At 38.4% G+C, this 14,931-nt stretch overlaps 3 protein-coding genes and 1 non-coding gene across 4 annotated transcripts; 2 read left to right on the top strand and 2 right to left on the bottom strand.

Annotated features, from left to right (window-relative positions):
* Positions 1–273: 273 nt before the first annotated feature.
* On the bottom strand, positions 274–1,557 carry LOC101308542 (aspartic proteinase nepenthesin-2-like). Its single transcript, XM_004291944.1, has one exon. It carries the CDS (start codon positions 1,555–1,557, stop codon positions 274–276), a length of 1,284 nt encoding a protein of 427 aa, XP_004291992.1.
* A 437-nt stretch (positions 1,558–1,994) lies between these two features.
* LOC101303946 (sodium/hydrogen exchanger 2-like) lies at positions 1,995–7,023 on the bottom strand. The gene is made up of 15 exons (XM_004289566.1): positions 6,717–7,023; positions 6,045–6,368; positions 5,804–5,922; positions 5,118–5,215; positions 4,920–4,979; positions 4,797–4,843; positions 4,510–4,704; positions 4,386–4,432; positions 4,185–4,251; positions 3,945–4,045; positions 3,726–3,827; positions 3,388–3,526; positions 3,232–3,294; positions 2,986–3,069; positions 1,995–2,585 (listed from the first exon to the last, which is right to left on the bottom strand). Exons 2-15 carry the CDS (start codon positions 6,225–6,227, stop codon positions 2,259–2,261), a joined length of 1,632 nt encoding a protein of 543 aa, XP_004289614.1. The 5' UTR covers positions 6,228–6,368; positions 6,717–7,023; the 3' UTR covers positions 1,995–2,258.
* Positions 7,024–11,634: 4,611 nt separating this feature from the next.
* LOC101303655 lies at positions 11,635–12,476 on the top strand. The gene is made up of 2 exons (XM_004289565.1): positions 11,635–11,992; positions 12,126–12,476. The coding sequence occupies exons 1-2, from the start codon at positions 11,787–11,789 to the stop codon at positions 12,280–12,282; spliced, it is 363 nt and encodes a 120-aa protein (XP_004289613.1). The 5' UTR covers positions 11,635–11,786; the 3' UTR covers positions 12,283–12,476.
* Positions 12,477–12,925: 449 nt separating this feature from the next.
* LOC101303374 lies at positions 12,926–13,962 on the top strand. Its single transcript, XR_183867.1, has 2 exons — positions 12,926–13,377; positions 13,533–13,962. It is a non-coding gene; the product is annotated as an uncharacterized LOC101303374 (transcript).
* Positions 13,963–14,931: the final 969 nt, after the last annotated feature.

The raw sequence follows: 14,931 nt of genomic DNA, 5'->3' as shown, positions 1-14,931 counted from the left end.
ATTTGTCTCTCGCATTTGAAACCTTGATTATCCCATAGTAATCAACTATATATATATATATATATATATGAATTACAACAACCTGTTAATTTAGTGGTTAAATTATGAAGAACAAACATTGCCCGTAAAAGGTTTAAATGCTATCTTGCCCTTTTTCTACTCCAATACAATAAAACTCATGTAACACAGTGATCATCGAACAGCCTTGAACACATTCTAGAACGTTTTTAAACATTGATCGAACTCTGATATCTCATGGTCACGTTTGAAAATTTAACACATGTTTGGAGCAAAAGAGAGCTCGGACTGAGCTTGATCAAACAAGAATCTATAACCCAGCTGCTGGTAAACACCTATAACGTTTGGAGCACCTTCCCTTATGACCATGCAAAACTCATGCTCAGCTGCGAAGATCTCAAAAGCATTGTGCAACTCTAGGCTAGCTCCACCCAGGAACTGTATTGCAACTTTTGGGAAAACTACGCTAGCCAGATTAGACGGTAAATCGTAGCAACAAGGGTACCCCCTAGCAGATTCAGATTCTATCTTCGGATGTTTCCAACCGTAAGACTCTGCAAAGTATTTAACAATGCTGTCTTGTAGACTGAAAATGGCGTCCTCAATCAACCAGGAGTCTGGTGATCCGGAGTCCAAGAGGACAAGGTTTGCTGAGCTGTTTTCCGGCATCATGTACACAACATCTCCGTTTACGGTTACAGCAGTCATATTGAGGTAATTGTAGAACTGCTCGGGGGCGGAGGAGAGTGTGGATGAGATTAGTGGAGTTGTTTGTACATTTGTAGCACTAGCATCAATAATGGCGTCAGAGCCGAAGTTGAGTGTTGGCTGGCCGGACTGTGACTGCGCAAAGCCGGGAAGGCAGTAAGAGTAACGGTCAGAGCCTAGTTGGCTTACAATGCTGGAGGGGTGCCCTTTGCCTAACCCTATCATCCCTCCGATAGGGTTGAAATCCCACCCTCCATTGAAGTCCACCTGGGACTGGAGGTCACAGCCGAATGCAATTCGGTTAGTTGAAGAGGAGGAGGGGAAGGGCGACAACAACTGGAACTCGTCGATTCCAAATATGCCACCGCTATAACCAGCGTCGTAAACACACAAGGAACCAGAACGCGATGGATGAGCGATGGGTGGTGAGCAGATGGTGGTGTTGTTTGGAGGGAGAAGTTGGAAAGTGGTGGATTTTCTGGGGTCAAAGTTGGAAAATGGATATGAAAGGTTGAAGCAGTATCGACGGCAACCAACTGTCTGAACCCAAGTGAATGGAAAGAGGGTGTCCAAGGCAAGGTTGATGGTGAGTGGAGGAGTCCCGAAGTGGGCACTTACGTAGACCAAGCCGGATGGCATAGAAGGGAAGACTATGCCTTGATCAAGATGAAGGGGTCGAGTTAACTTGTGACGAAGTTTGTGTATGAAACCGCTAGTGTTGGTCAATCTCGTGTGTATAGTAAAACTCTGAGCTTGGGCCATCGGCGGTGGAGTACCACCGGTGGCGAACATCATGATGATGCCGGCAAGGATAAAAGATGCAAAAGACATTTTCGATTGTAAGAGGAATGTAAAAGATGTAGAGAAATGAAAACCAATTGGTATAAAATATATGGAAATGCTTAACTAGTTTGTGAAGAAATTGACTAGTGCTGATCCATGCCATCCGAATGAATTAGCTACAAGCTACTGATATATTTACCAAACCTCAAATTCATGCAACCTACTTGTGGTTGGTAGCCACTGTTTTACTCTAGTTTGACAACATAATTTGCATGCGCGCACTGTATTATGATTCTCTTTTACTGACATATCCACCTTGGCTTGGTGGCCACTAACGCTATACTTAAATGGCATATACTTACTATGGTACACTAGCATAAATGATGTAGCTGGCTAGTGTTTGCTTATGTAAACAAGTGCATGTAATACAGAAGCGAATTCTAAAGCTGTTCTCAGTTTTGTTTGGTAGAAGATAACAAAACCACTGTAAAGACTGAAGAATGATGCCCTTTTCAACTTGACTTAATTATGGAGCCTTACAAATTCTAAATTCAATACACTGATGGTCCTCTAACTACATTGAACTCTCAGATCTCATGTTCACTGAGAACTATAAAGTCAAATTTTTCAATTTGACTATCCAGATATGCACACAGCTTATATTACCCAAAAGCTCAGAATAATCACATGCTGAATTGAAGTATTGCATTTCTAGATATTATACATAACTTACAAACTTTTTGCTCGACTCATTGGAATTGAGTGTTGTGCCGTTCAGTTGGTGAGCCAGGAACAAAGGGAACAAAACCCCGACCACCAAATACCGGACGCATGAAAGCATTATCAAACTTACGCCAGTAGCGATGTACAGTGTGTGTAGGAGTCGTCAGAAGATCACGTATACTGGCTGGACGACGCACCTCATGACCACTCAGTTCAGCTTCAGAATCCTGCCCAAGAAGCGGAACAATGATCGACTTCGGAGAGGGTGGGTCTGACACAATGCTGGTTGTGCTGGTCATTTGTTTGTGAGGCAGCAAAAATCTAATTAGAGGTTTTGTCATCAAACCAAACACCTGAACACAATAGAGTAATATGAGTCACCATCAGATCCAAAAAAACTGAACTTGTACTTCGTGGAACGGCAGCATTATGAAACTGTTGTAGAAGCTATTAGTAGGTGGAAACCATTTTTGGCTAAAGAAGAGCTGAAAAGACTAGTAAGCCTTTGGTAGACCAAAAAATTAATCATGATTAAACAGCTATATCAGTTGTGTCTTATACTTGCTTTTTGATGCAAACCTAGACTGATGTCCAGAAAACACACCTTAGCAGCGCAAGTGCCAAAGTAATCCCACAACAAGGGGAAAAAGAAAAAGAAATTTGTTGAAACAACGTGTCTGAGTTTACCAGAAAGAACAGTTTGAGAGTCCATATCAATGTCAAAATACAGAACATATGGAGGAAGTGTCTTACCACTGTGCTGACAAGAACAACACTTATTGTGCTGGTGATCATGATTGCATTTGCTCGCAATTGAGTGTGACCAGACCTTGTAAACTGCATCCAAATAAAAAAAAAAACTATTAGATAAGACATGAGCGCCATCTCCCTTTCCTTAATCCAGCTTTCCCTCACAAACACAGCTCGTATTTGTAATTTTGTAAATAAAGTTCTACTAGAAAACACAGAAGACCAAAAGAAACAGTTTCCACAACTTGCCTGATTATAAGCAAGTGCTATAGATACAGCACCTCTCATAAGACCAGCCCACCATATTATCACCTACAATAAGAAGAAAATGCAAAATTCGTCAATTCACCATAGCAGAAGAAAAGAAAAAGAAGAAAATAGTCATTGAAAAAACAAATTGCGTACTTGCTGCTGGAGGCTAATTTTCTCCCTGTCATTTTTCTTCGATAAGTTTGACAAAAAGGACAAGGGAAACACAAAAGCTGCTCTTCCAAGCATCACAAGACTTAGCAGTATTGAACTCACTGCCACTGATGTTCCAGGACTGCACATACAAAATTAAGCACCATATGTAAAACATCAGTCCAATAAAATGATAAAACTAGAAGAAGCATCATCTGTGAAACCAGTAGACAATTACTCTATAACAGCTAAGTTCAACGTATGTCAATGATATTCGGATAATATTACAAATGCAAAGACAAAAGGTTCAAAGTATTCTTCGTAAATGTAAAAGGGCCTACCTATCACTTACGAATCTCCACTTTTCAATGTCCAAGGCATCCATACCAACATAGAGGAAGATAAAAATCTCGCAAACAAATGACAAGGTTGCAAAAGCATGCCTAACAATATGTCAAAAGAAATTAAACAATTAGTTATACGACCTTTTGAATTATTAAATATATGATTATTGTGTTGAAATGGCTTAGAAGTAATCATTAGAAACTAGGAAGTCATACTTGGTCGTGACTCTTGAACTCTCTGTCACATTGTGCCAGGTGTAATGGGACATCACAATCCCACAAAAGAATACAGTGAGAATGCCACTCAAATAGAATAGCTGCAATACACATCAAATATACCATCATGATGTTAGTAGTATGCCTAAAGCAATCAGATCTATTGACAATATTGAAACTGGAGGGTGAAGAAACACCCTGAGTCTTTTGTAAAAGTCCCAGGGTCGACGGAAACCTTACTTCAGCCAGTATATATGAAAGGTATGCCATGAGCATCATAAGAGCAACCTCACGATCTGTAGAGTGCCTAAATATGTCAGAAATAAAGTTGTCAGGTAAAAAAATCTATTTTCATAACCAACTTTCAACATAGAAATTAAAGATAGCTATGATATTAAATGAAACTTATTTTGGCATAACATGTAAATCCAAACAATATACCTTGCAAAATAAAGCTTTTTGATGATGAAAGCACTTAGCAGCCCTGTCTGCAAAACAACTAAGTTATACCGAGGAAAATCACAATATTTTTACACTTGTCTATGTAATACAGAGAGGGGCTTACAATCACTCCTAGCATGGTGCTTGAAAAAAACAAATACAAAAAGTTGCCCATAAACTGCAAGGCGATTCTGGGATCAATGTGCGTCAGATCAAAGCTCTGGATAGCATTGAAAAGCACCACAGATGTAGCATCGTTAACAACTCCCTCGCCAAATACAAGACTGTACAGTAAAGGTGTCTCATCCTGATTGAGCACCTGGACCATTGGATAAACATATTTAATTAGTATGGAATCTTGGTTACTTTTACAAGGTTGAAAGCTCAGATGTAAATTGATAAGTGCTATACCTGCAACGTGCATACGGAATCCGTTGCAGCAAATATTGCACCAATAGCTGCGAATTAGGAGTTAAAATAGTGAAAACAGAAACAGAATTTGAATACAGTAGAAAATAAAGAAAGTGAATATACCAAGATAATCCCCTATGTCGAGCGAACCAATATCCAATTTCTTAAAGATTTGTGTAGCACCTGAATCGAGGAAAGGCCAGTAAGCTGACTATTCACATAATTATATCACTCTCGTACAACTTTGACTCATAAGTCAAATATGCTACTGATATGTACTTCACATCATGTAAACCTCAATTAGAGAGTTGTGACACGTACCAAATGCTATGATGCTGCAGGATACTAATGTACCAATAGCACCGAACATTACAATAGTAATGAAATTTACGAAAAACTGCTTCTTTTTCACCTGAAACCTGGTACAAATAGCAAATAAGAAGGCATAAATGGTAAGCCCAGAGAAGAAATACTAAAACCTAATGATGTAGTCAACAATATGAGCATAACCAGGATGAATGACAAATGGGTAATTCCCTGCTACAAAGAAAGTTGGTATTCTGATTGTGAGATAAAATAATTTGTTTTAAGCTGCTCATAAGAATACCCAAATTCAAAATAGTAGTGGAAGGTGTGTAAGCCTTGAAATAAGTAAATATAGACTGAAAATTGTGCAATCTCCAGTTGATTGATTATAAGTTGCATGAATAAGTCTATGGCAGTATGATACTAGAATCTCGGTACACCTGTATGGATGGAGTGTATGAGCACATATTTATAGAATCTCAGATAAGTTCTCTCTCTCTTAGTTTGTAAAGGCAAGCCAGTTGAATTAATTGTTCTTTTTTTTTTTTTTTTCTTGCCAAAGAATGCCAAATTAGCACTGAACCACAGCTCAGATTGAAGCAACCAAAACAACAAATCATGTATGTATCTGTTGCACAAACCAATGACCATTACATTATCAGATGCACTTGGTAAACAAATAAAAGGGACCGAAAACTCACCCGGCATTAAAGATAATAGGTGGTAGAAGGTATATAAAGAACAGATCTTCACTGAATACTAAAAGATGTGAACTTTTTCCTCCACTGATCAGAAGAATAACTACTCCAGTAGACACCCCCTACCAAAAAAACAAAGAACCACAAATCAAAATCTGCAAAAACTAGCATACACTTCACAATTCCCTTTCCTGATGTTCATTTACAAATTACAACAGTATCACTAGCCAAAGGAAGTACTTACGATCAAAAGGGCAGTGATTGATTCATTCACCCACCGATTCTCCTCAAGAAGATGCCCAATCACAATGCAAGCACAAAGGAGCGCCACGAAAAGGTTCAAAGAGACCACAGATGAGTGATCAGAAGCAGATAGATTTTGTAATTTGGGTAATTTGGACATCACCATGCTCAATGGAATCATCATTGTATCCGTGTCTTTAACACAACCAATATGCAACAACTGAATCACAGATTCTTCAAACGAAAATGATCCTTGTATTCACGAAACCTATGTCTCCGAACTGTCCATCTCAATAACCTCAGATTTCCATAAACCCTATGAGCTCTGCATTGAAATAAAACACCCCAAATGTTATCCACAACAGCAAGCCAAAAATCCAATCTTTTCTATATTCTCACCTTCGTTTACAAAACCCTGAATTGCTCCAAGTTCAATACACCAAACCCAAACTTTAAATAGGTAATACAAGTATATACAACAATGCATTGTTTTCTTTACCATAAAATCTATCCTTACAATGTCAAAACAGCAAAGAACAAAACTTTCCATCATTTTCATTTTCCTCTGTTTTCTTGGCAACCAAACAACACACATGTATCTATCTATGTGTGTGTATAGATACATATCTTATATACATATGACCATTTTGTTAATGTAATGAGAAAAGCTTACCAGAAAGGTTCGGAGAACATGCATAGCAGCACAAATAGAAAGCAGAGAGGAGCCCTGTTCTGAAAATTCCAGCTGAATATCAAATTGGGTCTTGTGATTCTGCTACAATGTCAAAATCAGGCTTGTGATTCTGGGTTTTCAGGCAGAAATAGAGTTCCAACAGAGAAGATCAGCTGGAACTCAAAATTTCTGCTTTTCAGAAATATAAAGAAAGCTGAGACTGTTGCTTCGTTTTGGGCCAGAAGAAAATGGGGATTGTGGAAACCTCTGGAACAGAAAAAAGAGAGAGAGAGAGAGAGAGAGAGAGAGTGACCAAAATGGAGAAAGGTGAAGAATTGAGAGAGAGGCGTGTGATTTATTGAAAGTTAAAAACAGGGGAGAGAGGTCCCAAAGACGAACAGAGCAGGACGTTATTGTTTGATCTAGTGCGGCCGAGAGGATTAAAAAAGGAGAGTTTCAGATCTGGAGCGTTGGTTTGAGTGACTGGAAGGGACGGGGGTGGATCGGACGGTGAGAAGGTGGTGCTGGAGGGTGAGGATTATTTTATGGTGAAGTAGTGGATTGTCGGTTGAGGTAGCTGAAAGGCATCCAAAAGGACCGAACACATCCACTCGTGTCGCTATTTGGATTTTTATTTATTTTTTATTTTTTAAATCCCTCTCCACAAAATAAAGAAAATAATAAATAAATTAAGTGAATGAGAGAAAATGATATCATTAGAATTTAATAGGAGATCATATCTTAAAATAGAACACTGTCTAATTCGGCCTGTGTTACTTTCTATTATTCTTTTCTAGTTTGTTAAATTTGTAAATTTTTCTATATAACTTTTTGTTATTATGTAAAATGTTGATCTAATAAATTGGTTCATAAACTAAGATTATATCGTCGAACTCATTATTCAGCTGAACTGCTAAATATACAAAATAAAATGGTTCACAATTTTTTATTCATGTGAAGTCTAAACTACAAATTTGTGGACTCCTACGATATTTTTGTAAGAGAAGGTTTTGAGTCAAGTTACAAATCATCTAGTTACGGATTGATACCTGATAGAAAGAGTGAGCATTAAACAGATCACTAATTTTTTGTATGACATGAATAACGCCATCATTTGTACTTGATCAATGCAGGAGGAGGGATGACGCACTTTAATTTCTTTACGGACATTCTCTTTGTAAAGTCTCTTTATACATCGGTAATTTTTGTTACTTATATGAGTTATATCTTAAGTATTTTTTTTCTACTGAACATACATCGAGATTATCCTTATGTAAGCAATGACAGACTTGTAAGAGTTCAATTTCGAATTTTGTTCTAACTCAACATGAAATTTCCAACATAAATAAATCTAGAATTAATATAATTACGTGACACTAGTGACAAGTGAAGACAATTGCCAGTGAGAGAAGCACACCTGGGTGGACTGGCTTTGTCCAAATCCAAATACATGCAGTGTATGAAGAACCCACACATGAATCTTAACTTGTTTGACGTTGACGCTTCGACGCTTCGACGCTACAAAACCACAAACCAATATTTTCCTTCCAAAACTATAAAATCACGCCTACTTATCATAAACCAAAAGATTCCTAATAATAGTATATGAGGGGGTTCCAATTCCTGGATTCCACGTGTTTCTAGATCTTGGTAGGGTGTGTGTGAATCTCATTTATTTCCATGATGATTAGCCAACTTGGCCAACTTTTTGAAAATAACGTATCATGAAGGGCACTGCATTATGGCGGGGATCATGTGATTATGTCAATGTTGCTCCAAAATATCATCTAAACTTTAATTATTTGGGAACTTAATAATGGTATAATCATATAAAAAAATTTCCCTAAAAATAAAAATATCATATGTATGTAGAAAGTTGTTGACAATTTTTCTTATGTTAAGACTTGAATTCGATAGATAAATATGATCTATTTCAATTTTAATTATAAATTTGTTCTGGTTAGACGTGACAATAACGAGAAAGGCAGAATGTTTATCGAATTTTGGTTATGATGATCAAGACTTTGTTGTGGAGATATGTAACAACGTACGTTATAAGTTTGGTATGATTAGGTGTGACGATAATGAGAAAGCTTATCTAATTTAGGTTATGGTGATAAACACTTTGTTGCGGAGATATGTAACGAACTTAGAATTACGATCGACTTTGGGCATAGCAGATTTTGATATATTGAAACTTAATTGTCCACCACTTTAGAATTACTATAACTGTCGAAAGGAATGTATTAATTTCATATAAAAAAATAAAGAGTAATGCTAGATCGATCATTTCATTGTTTCTCTATGCAAACTTGATAATAGTTTTGAAATGTTCACCAACGTACTTGCACGTGTTGTTATTCATCTAGGATTCTAGGCATATCATTTTCTGAAGTAATGGACAAGAAGCCAATAATCTCTGAAAAGTCTCGTGGGAGGGCTTGTCACTCTTGCCCATGAAATGATCATACTGCAAGCAAAGAGGATCGACTAGAATATTATTAAGACATATGAAAACAGATGGATTGACAAGCTGATTTGGATGTGTACCATTTAAAGCCATTAATCAACAGCTAATTTTCCCTAATGAAAACAGTTCTCAAATACGAAACTTCAAAACAAGAAACATGCATATGTTTCCTTTATATATAATGTCACTATAAGAAGCTTAAGGTGTACTAGCTTGGAGAAACATATAAACCTCGTGGGGTTAAAACTTACAAGCTCTTCGATCACCAGCCTCGTGGGGATGGTCTACATGATCCATTACTGCGCTCTATCGATCTCATCACATGACGTACGCTTACCTAGCCAACATTTAGATCCGGCGAGTCTGCGACGACACTCACGACAGAGGTATGGAAACTTCACTACAAGATAGGCGCGATCGCCTGTTTGGTTGTACGTACGGTGGCAGTGATCAGTACGTCTTCTTCTAGTTTGCTACAGCTACAGCTGTTAGATGTTTGTGCATGAAGGTGATGAAGCCGGCCTGACATGATGACGATGATGATGAAGGTACGTAGCATCGTACCTCTGACTCTCTGAGGCTCTGAAGTTACAGAAATAGGGTATGGAAACCTCTTACACTTGTAGATATTATGTATTGTATAGATGATCGAGGTAATTAGGAGGGGACAATCTAGCTAGAGTACGTCTAGATAATACGTACACTTCAGATAAGTACAGTGACTGTTATTAGGCCGAAATGTAAGAACTAATATATATATTTAGAAGTCATCACAAATCTTTTCTGGAGGATTGTCATTTTGTTCATCATCATGACATCCAGGGCGGTGAGCTGATCGATGAACCAATTTCTTGATGTTGCATACATGCTACTGATGCTGGTTAATTATTGGAACAAAATATACAGGTTGAGAGTTAAGGAAGATTGATATACATGGTACGTAGTTTTGCTTTTACAATGATTAGTATGCAGACATGCATGTTCTGGTTCTGGAGCGATCGAAAACTACGTACAAACACATATACTTGTTTGAGTTGTTTCCTTTATATTGTGCTGACTAATTTGAATAGGGTGATATTCTGGTTCTCAGTTACGATCGACTTACGAGGGCATGATTGAGGTAAAGGCGCTAGTTAGCTAGTACGTATGAGAGCTTATGATCGAGTTGGTATCTCGAGTTGTGGTTTTAGGCCGGGTTCAAATGCATGCTGCTAACTATTGCCATATATTTGCAAGGGCAGTTGTATTATTAATTGATTAGCAGATTGAACTAGTATGGTTAATCTGATTTCATCTGTGTTCTTGATCATCATTATTCCTTCAGTTTGTGCATACATGAACACGGAAGGACCGGAAAGATCCATCTTTTCTCTCTGATATCATGCATACCAATTGAATCGAGTTACGCAGAGCAAACTGAGCCATGCTCACAAGTCGCGAATTCTTGTGGCAAATACTGAAACGCGCGGACACTAGAGTTAATTTGATTATTCTGTTTCTTCAGTAAATGAGATGGCTACTTTGTTGATCGTGAACCAATTAAACGATCGATGTTGGTAATTAACTTGATATATCTTAACACTATGACTGCTAATTGCATTGGCTACAAGTCTACCTCATGTTTTTTTCTCTCTTCAAATTCCGACTTGTACACACAAAAGATCATAGTTAAGTGATTCTATATGCATCACCATCAGTTCGATCATCTCTACGTACGTACTCATCTTAAGAGTTAAGCAAACCAAACTACATAATCCACATTTGAATACACAGATCGAAACACAAGAAAATTATCTTAATAAGATGATTATCCATTCATGCATGAATCGTGGTCCCATCACTTTCGATTCACCCACCAATTGTCAACAAATTAAGTCTAAAACCAAATGAGTTTGTAGAATTTGTACATATATATCACTTATCCATTTTGCTTAAATCAGAGAGATATTTGACGTACTTCTTCCAAGCGTTCCAACACGTACAATTTGCTTAAACGAAGTCTTTCAAATTCTTGGGGATCGGAAAACATTTGGAAATTTGCAACTACACATGCAACGTACTGATGGTCGACGTAGCTAGGTGGCATCTGAACTCAAACTTTATAAGAACATTGTAGAATTCTGAACTTCCTGCCGGCCTGCCCGAGTAGATAAAACATAAATTAAGATATCGATAGTCGGCCGGAAGATTTAACCGATGATTCATCACCTATATCATAATGAACTATAGGTAGTATTACACCGGAACACTTCAGCAAGATGCCACGGAATAAGTGAAGGAACAACTTCAACATATAGAAGTAAGTTGGACTGTTAGGTTTAAAATATCTGTTCTCTGAAGAAAAGTAGATGAGCCGACTTGATCTGATATCGAACTTACAGCGAGCTATGTGAATATGTCCTATACGTCGACAAGCGAGCTTCAGGAAACCAATACTTAGCCACTAAGCTTAGCTTCTCTCTCTCTCATTGTCTCGCTTACAAGAATCCTATAAATGTCCAGAGGGTATCATTCTCAGTTCCAATATTAGACACCTACATTACAGTTTCATCATTTCCTAAGATCAAAACTCAGAAAGCTAGCTAGATCAGGTTAAAGAGATGCCTCCACACGGACCTCATGGTGGTGGCGGTGGCGGTGGCGGTGGCGGACCTCACGGAGGTGGAGGTGGAGGATTTGGTGGACCTGGCGGTGGTGGCGGATTTGGTGGACCTGGCGGCCATGGCGGTGGTGGCGGTGGGGGTTTTGGACCTTTCGGCTGCATAGGCAACCTCTGTGGCGGTATAGGCCGCGTTGTATCATCTTGGTGAGTTTTCATAAATTGGTACAGCATCGAATAGCTTGTTATATGTAATATACATCGAATTGTTATATGCTAGCTAGCTTAAATAACTTCTTGAGGTGATTAAACTAATTAGGTTCATTTGTTATGTATGCAGTGCTTATGTCCTGTGCTGCTGCTGTCTACTGGAGAACTGCTTTGGTAGGGGTCCGGGTGGTCCTCACGGTGGGGGTGGTGGCGGTGGCGGTCACGGCGGTGGTGGTCGCGGTGGTGGTGGTGGTCGCGGTGGTGGTGGTGGTGGTGGGCGCTTCTGATCATCAGCTCATCTGCTGGTGTACGTGTACAATTAAATTCATGCATGAATGATGTAATAAGTTAACTAGCTAGCAAGTGAGACATTGGCATTTTGCTGCAGTTTTTAGCAGCAAACTTTCAACTCCGATGAGTCTGGCCAAATTCGTGTGTACGTTTCATTTTAATTTCCATCTATATCAAAATTTGTTTCCTCAAGGCCGTGTGCATTTAGCCGATCACAACACCTACGTACTATATATGTTCAATTAAAAACGAAATATATATATATATGATCACCACGTACATTTAGATTATAATTAATTAGTTAGCACTCAACTATTAGATACCTACAGAGAACTACTATGACTAATACAAACAGAGACGTATATCGAGTGCGATCAACGACGACATAGTTATATGAAAAATTCTTAGGTAGGGCTTTCATCACGGTCCAAGACATATGCCCCGAAAGGAGAAAAACCTTACCTTGCACTTTAAGTAAATTTGTTCGATTCATTTTGGGACATTTGGTAAATGAGAATGACACAATAAAGATTAATGTCACCGTTATCCCTAATTCAATTTCTCATTCTCCATCACTCTCATGCTATAATCCAAAATTGTCCTCTCTCTAATATAGGTGATACACAGGTGTTGGTAATTGGATAGTGAATATTAGCTAGATATTTAGCTGAGTAGGTTGAAAGAAGAGTAGATGAGTTCCATAGAGCCCTTATCCTAAACCATGGATGATACGCCCTCTACTTACCAGTCAAATTAAGAAATTCCAAGACATTATTCCAGTAACACACTCTGTCCGCCATTAATTTGCTCCCTTCTTCATACGGTTTTCAAAGCCCTCTTATTCTTCTGGAACTCCACATAATTTATATTGATATATATATACAACCTTATAGTTTTTGGTTCGTTGTCGTCGATCTGTATAGCTCAATCGCACTTCTAGCTGCTAGGTAAGGAATTAATTCTATTTCTAGAGATCGAGAGATCATTATGCCGGGTTGGGGACCTCCGCCGGGAGGACATCCGGGGCATCCAGGGCCGTGCGGTTGCTGTTGTTTCTGTTGCGATGGCATAAGCAGGCTCTTATCTTCATGGTACGTAAGTGATACTGTAAATATATACTTGCATACTCAGTAGCAAATCTGTCTCTAGAAATGAATACAGAACTAGGCCATTTTAGCGTCCCTTTGTACGTTTCAATAAGGAAGTAGTCAAGTTGTGAGGTTTATTCACTTTATTGCGATTGCAGTTGCTATCTACTATTTTGCTGTTGCATCTTTGAGAGCTGCTGCGGACCTGCGTTTGGGGGGCCTCCCGGACCTCATGGCCCTCACGGCGGACCGCATGGACCTCATGGCCACCACGGTGGGCCACCTGGACCTCATGGCCACCACGGCGGACCTCCTCCACCTCCATATTGATTACAGTTTCGTGACTGTATATATAGTGAGGTTTTCTAAGCGTCTGGATGATCACTAGATTGGTGATGATAGTGTGTTTTTCGATCTTGGTGTGTTGATGAATCATGTTCATTTTCATGGTGTGTTCTTGTGAAATTTGCTTGTTGGTACCCACTCCACTTCATTTTAACTGTTTTCGGCTCCTCATGGCACATCATTGGCTGTGTTTTTCTCCTCGATCATCTTTCGTTTGTTTTTATTACATATGCTTGATTTGCGATGGACATGAGTACTTGTGATGGACATGAATCAAATAACGATAATGGACATGAATCAATTTAACCATATATCAGGAGTCTGTCACTTATATATAGAAACTATGACGTGTACGTAATTGACACAGGAAAATTTTACAATAAGTTAATGCATGTCATGCATCAACTCTGTCATAAAGTTGTAAAATGAGTTCTCAAAGTATGCATCAACTGTCATAAAGTTGTAAATGAGTTCTCAAAGTAGTAATATTACTCCTCAAAGTTGTAATATAAGTTCTTAAAGTTGTAAAAACTTAATTACAACATTAGTCATCATGTGACGTTAAAATAGTATAATGAGTCCTATAAGTGATAATTGAGTCCTTAAAGTGATAAAAGAAAAGTTGATGTAACTTTGAGGATTAAAGGACACATGAAGATTAATGTTGTAACTAAAATTTTATAACTTTAAGGACTCATATTACAACTTTGAGGACTAATATTACTACTCTAATGCCTCATTTTACAACTTTAGGACATAGTTGATGCATGACATGCATTAACACACCCTAGCCTTATCCGTTGTGCCATTGTGGAGGAAGAAAAATGTTTCAAAAATTTAGACCTCATCTCAATATAACCAGTAGTATAAAAAGGTGTGCTCCCACCTTCACGAAATCACATAACCGGCCAACCACCCAGGAATACTATAAAACAAATAGAATTTCAAAAACAAAATCCTCCATTCCTTATCTTGTGCTTTATGACCTTCAGATATCGTTAGAGTTGGAGTGGAAGGCAACCTCCGACTGAGAGTCTTTTATACACCCTCAAGCTCCCATAACCTAAGAACAACCAAACTCATCCAAACTTCCATTTCTCACGCTGCTCGTTTCAAAACTCAAGCAGCATCACCGTTGCCCATTCCATCACCTCCCACCACACTGGTGGAGAGCAACTACGGTGGAAGGTTCTAATTTTGGTCCTCATGTTT

Source organism: Fragaria vesca, linkage group LG2 (genome assembly GCF_000184155.1).
Source record: "Fragaria vesca subsp. vesca linkage group LG2, FraVesHawaii_1.0, whole genome shotgun sequence".
Taxonomy (NCBI): Eukaryota; Viridiplantae; Streptophyta; class Magnoliopsida; order Rosales; family Rosaceae; genus Fragaria; species Fragaria vesca.
This window is presented reverse-complemented; position numbering and strand designations above follow the sequence as displayed.

Coding starts and splice junctions, on each gene's coding strand:
- LOC101308542 (XM_004291944.1), bottom strand. CDS start 1,557: ATGTCTTTTGCATCTTTTATCCTTGCCGGCATCATCATGATGTTCGCC.
- LOC101303946 (XM_004289566.1), bottom strand. CDS start 6,227: ATGATGATTCCATTGAGCATGGTGATGTCCAAATTACCCAAATTACAA. Junction 4,844..4,919: donor CGACATAGGGGATTATCTTG/GTATATTCACTT, acceptor CCTAATTCGCAG/CTATTGGTGCAATATTTGCT. Junction 4,046..4,184: donor TTTCATATATACTGGCTGAA/GTAAGGTTTCCG, acceptor TGTGTATTGCAG/CTATTCTATTTGAGTGGCAT.
- LOC101303655 (XM_004289565.1), top strand. CDS start 11,787: ATGCCTCCACACGGACCTCATGGTGGTGGCGGTGGCGGTGGCGGTGGC. Junction 11,993..12,125: donor GGCCGCGTTGTATCATCTTG/GTGAGTTTTCAT, acceptor TTATGTATGCAG/TGCTTATGTCCTGTGCTGCT.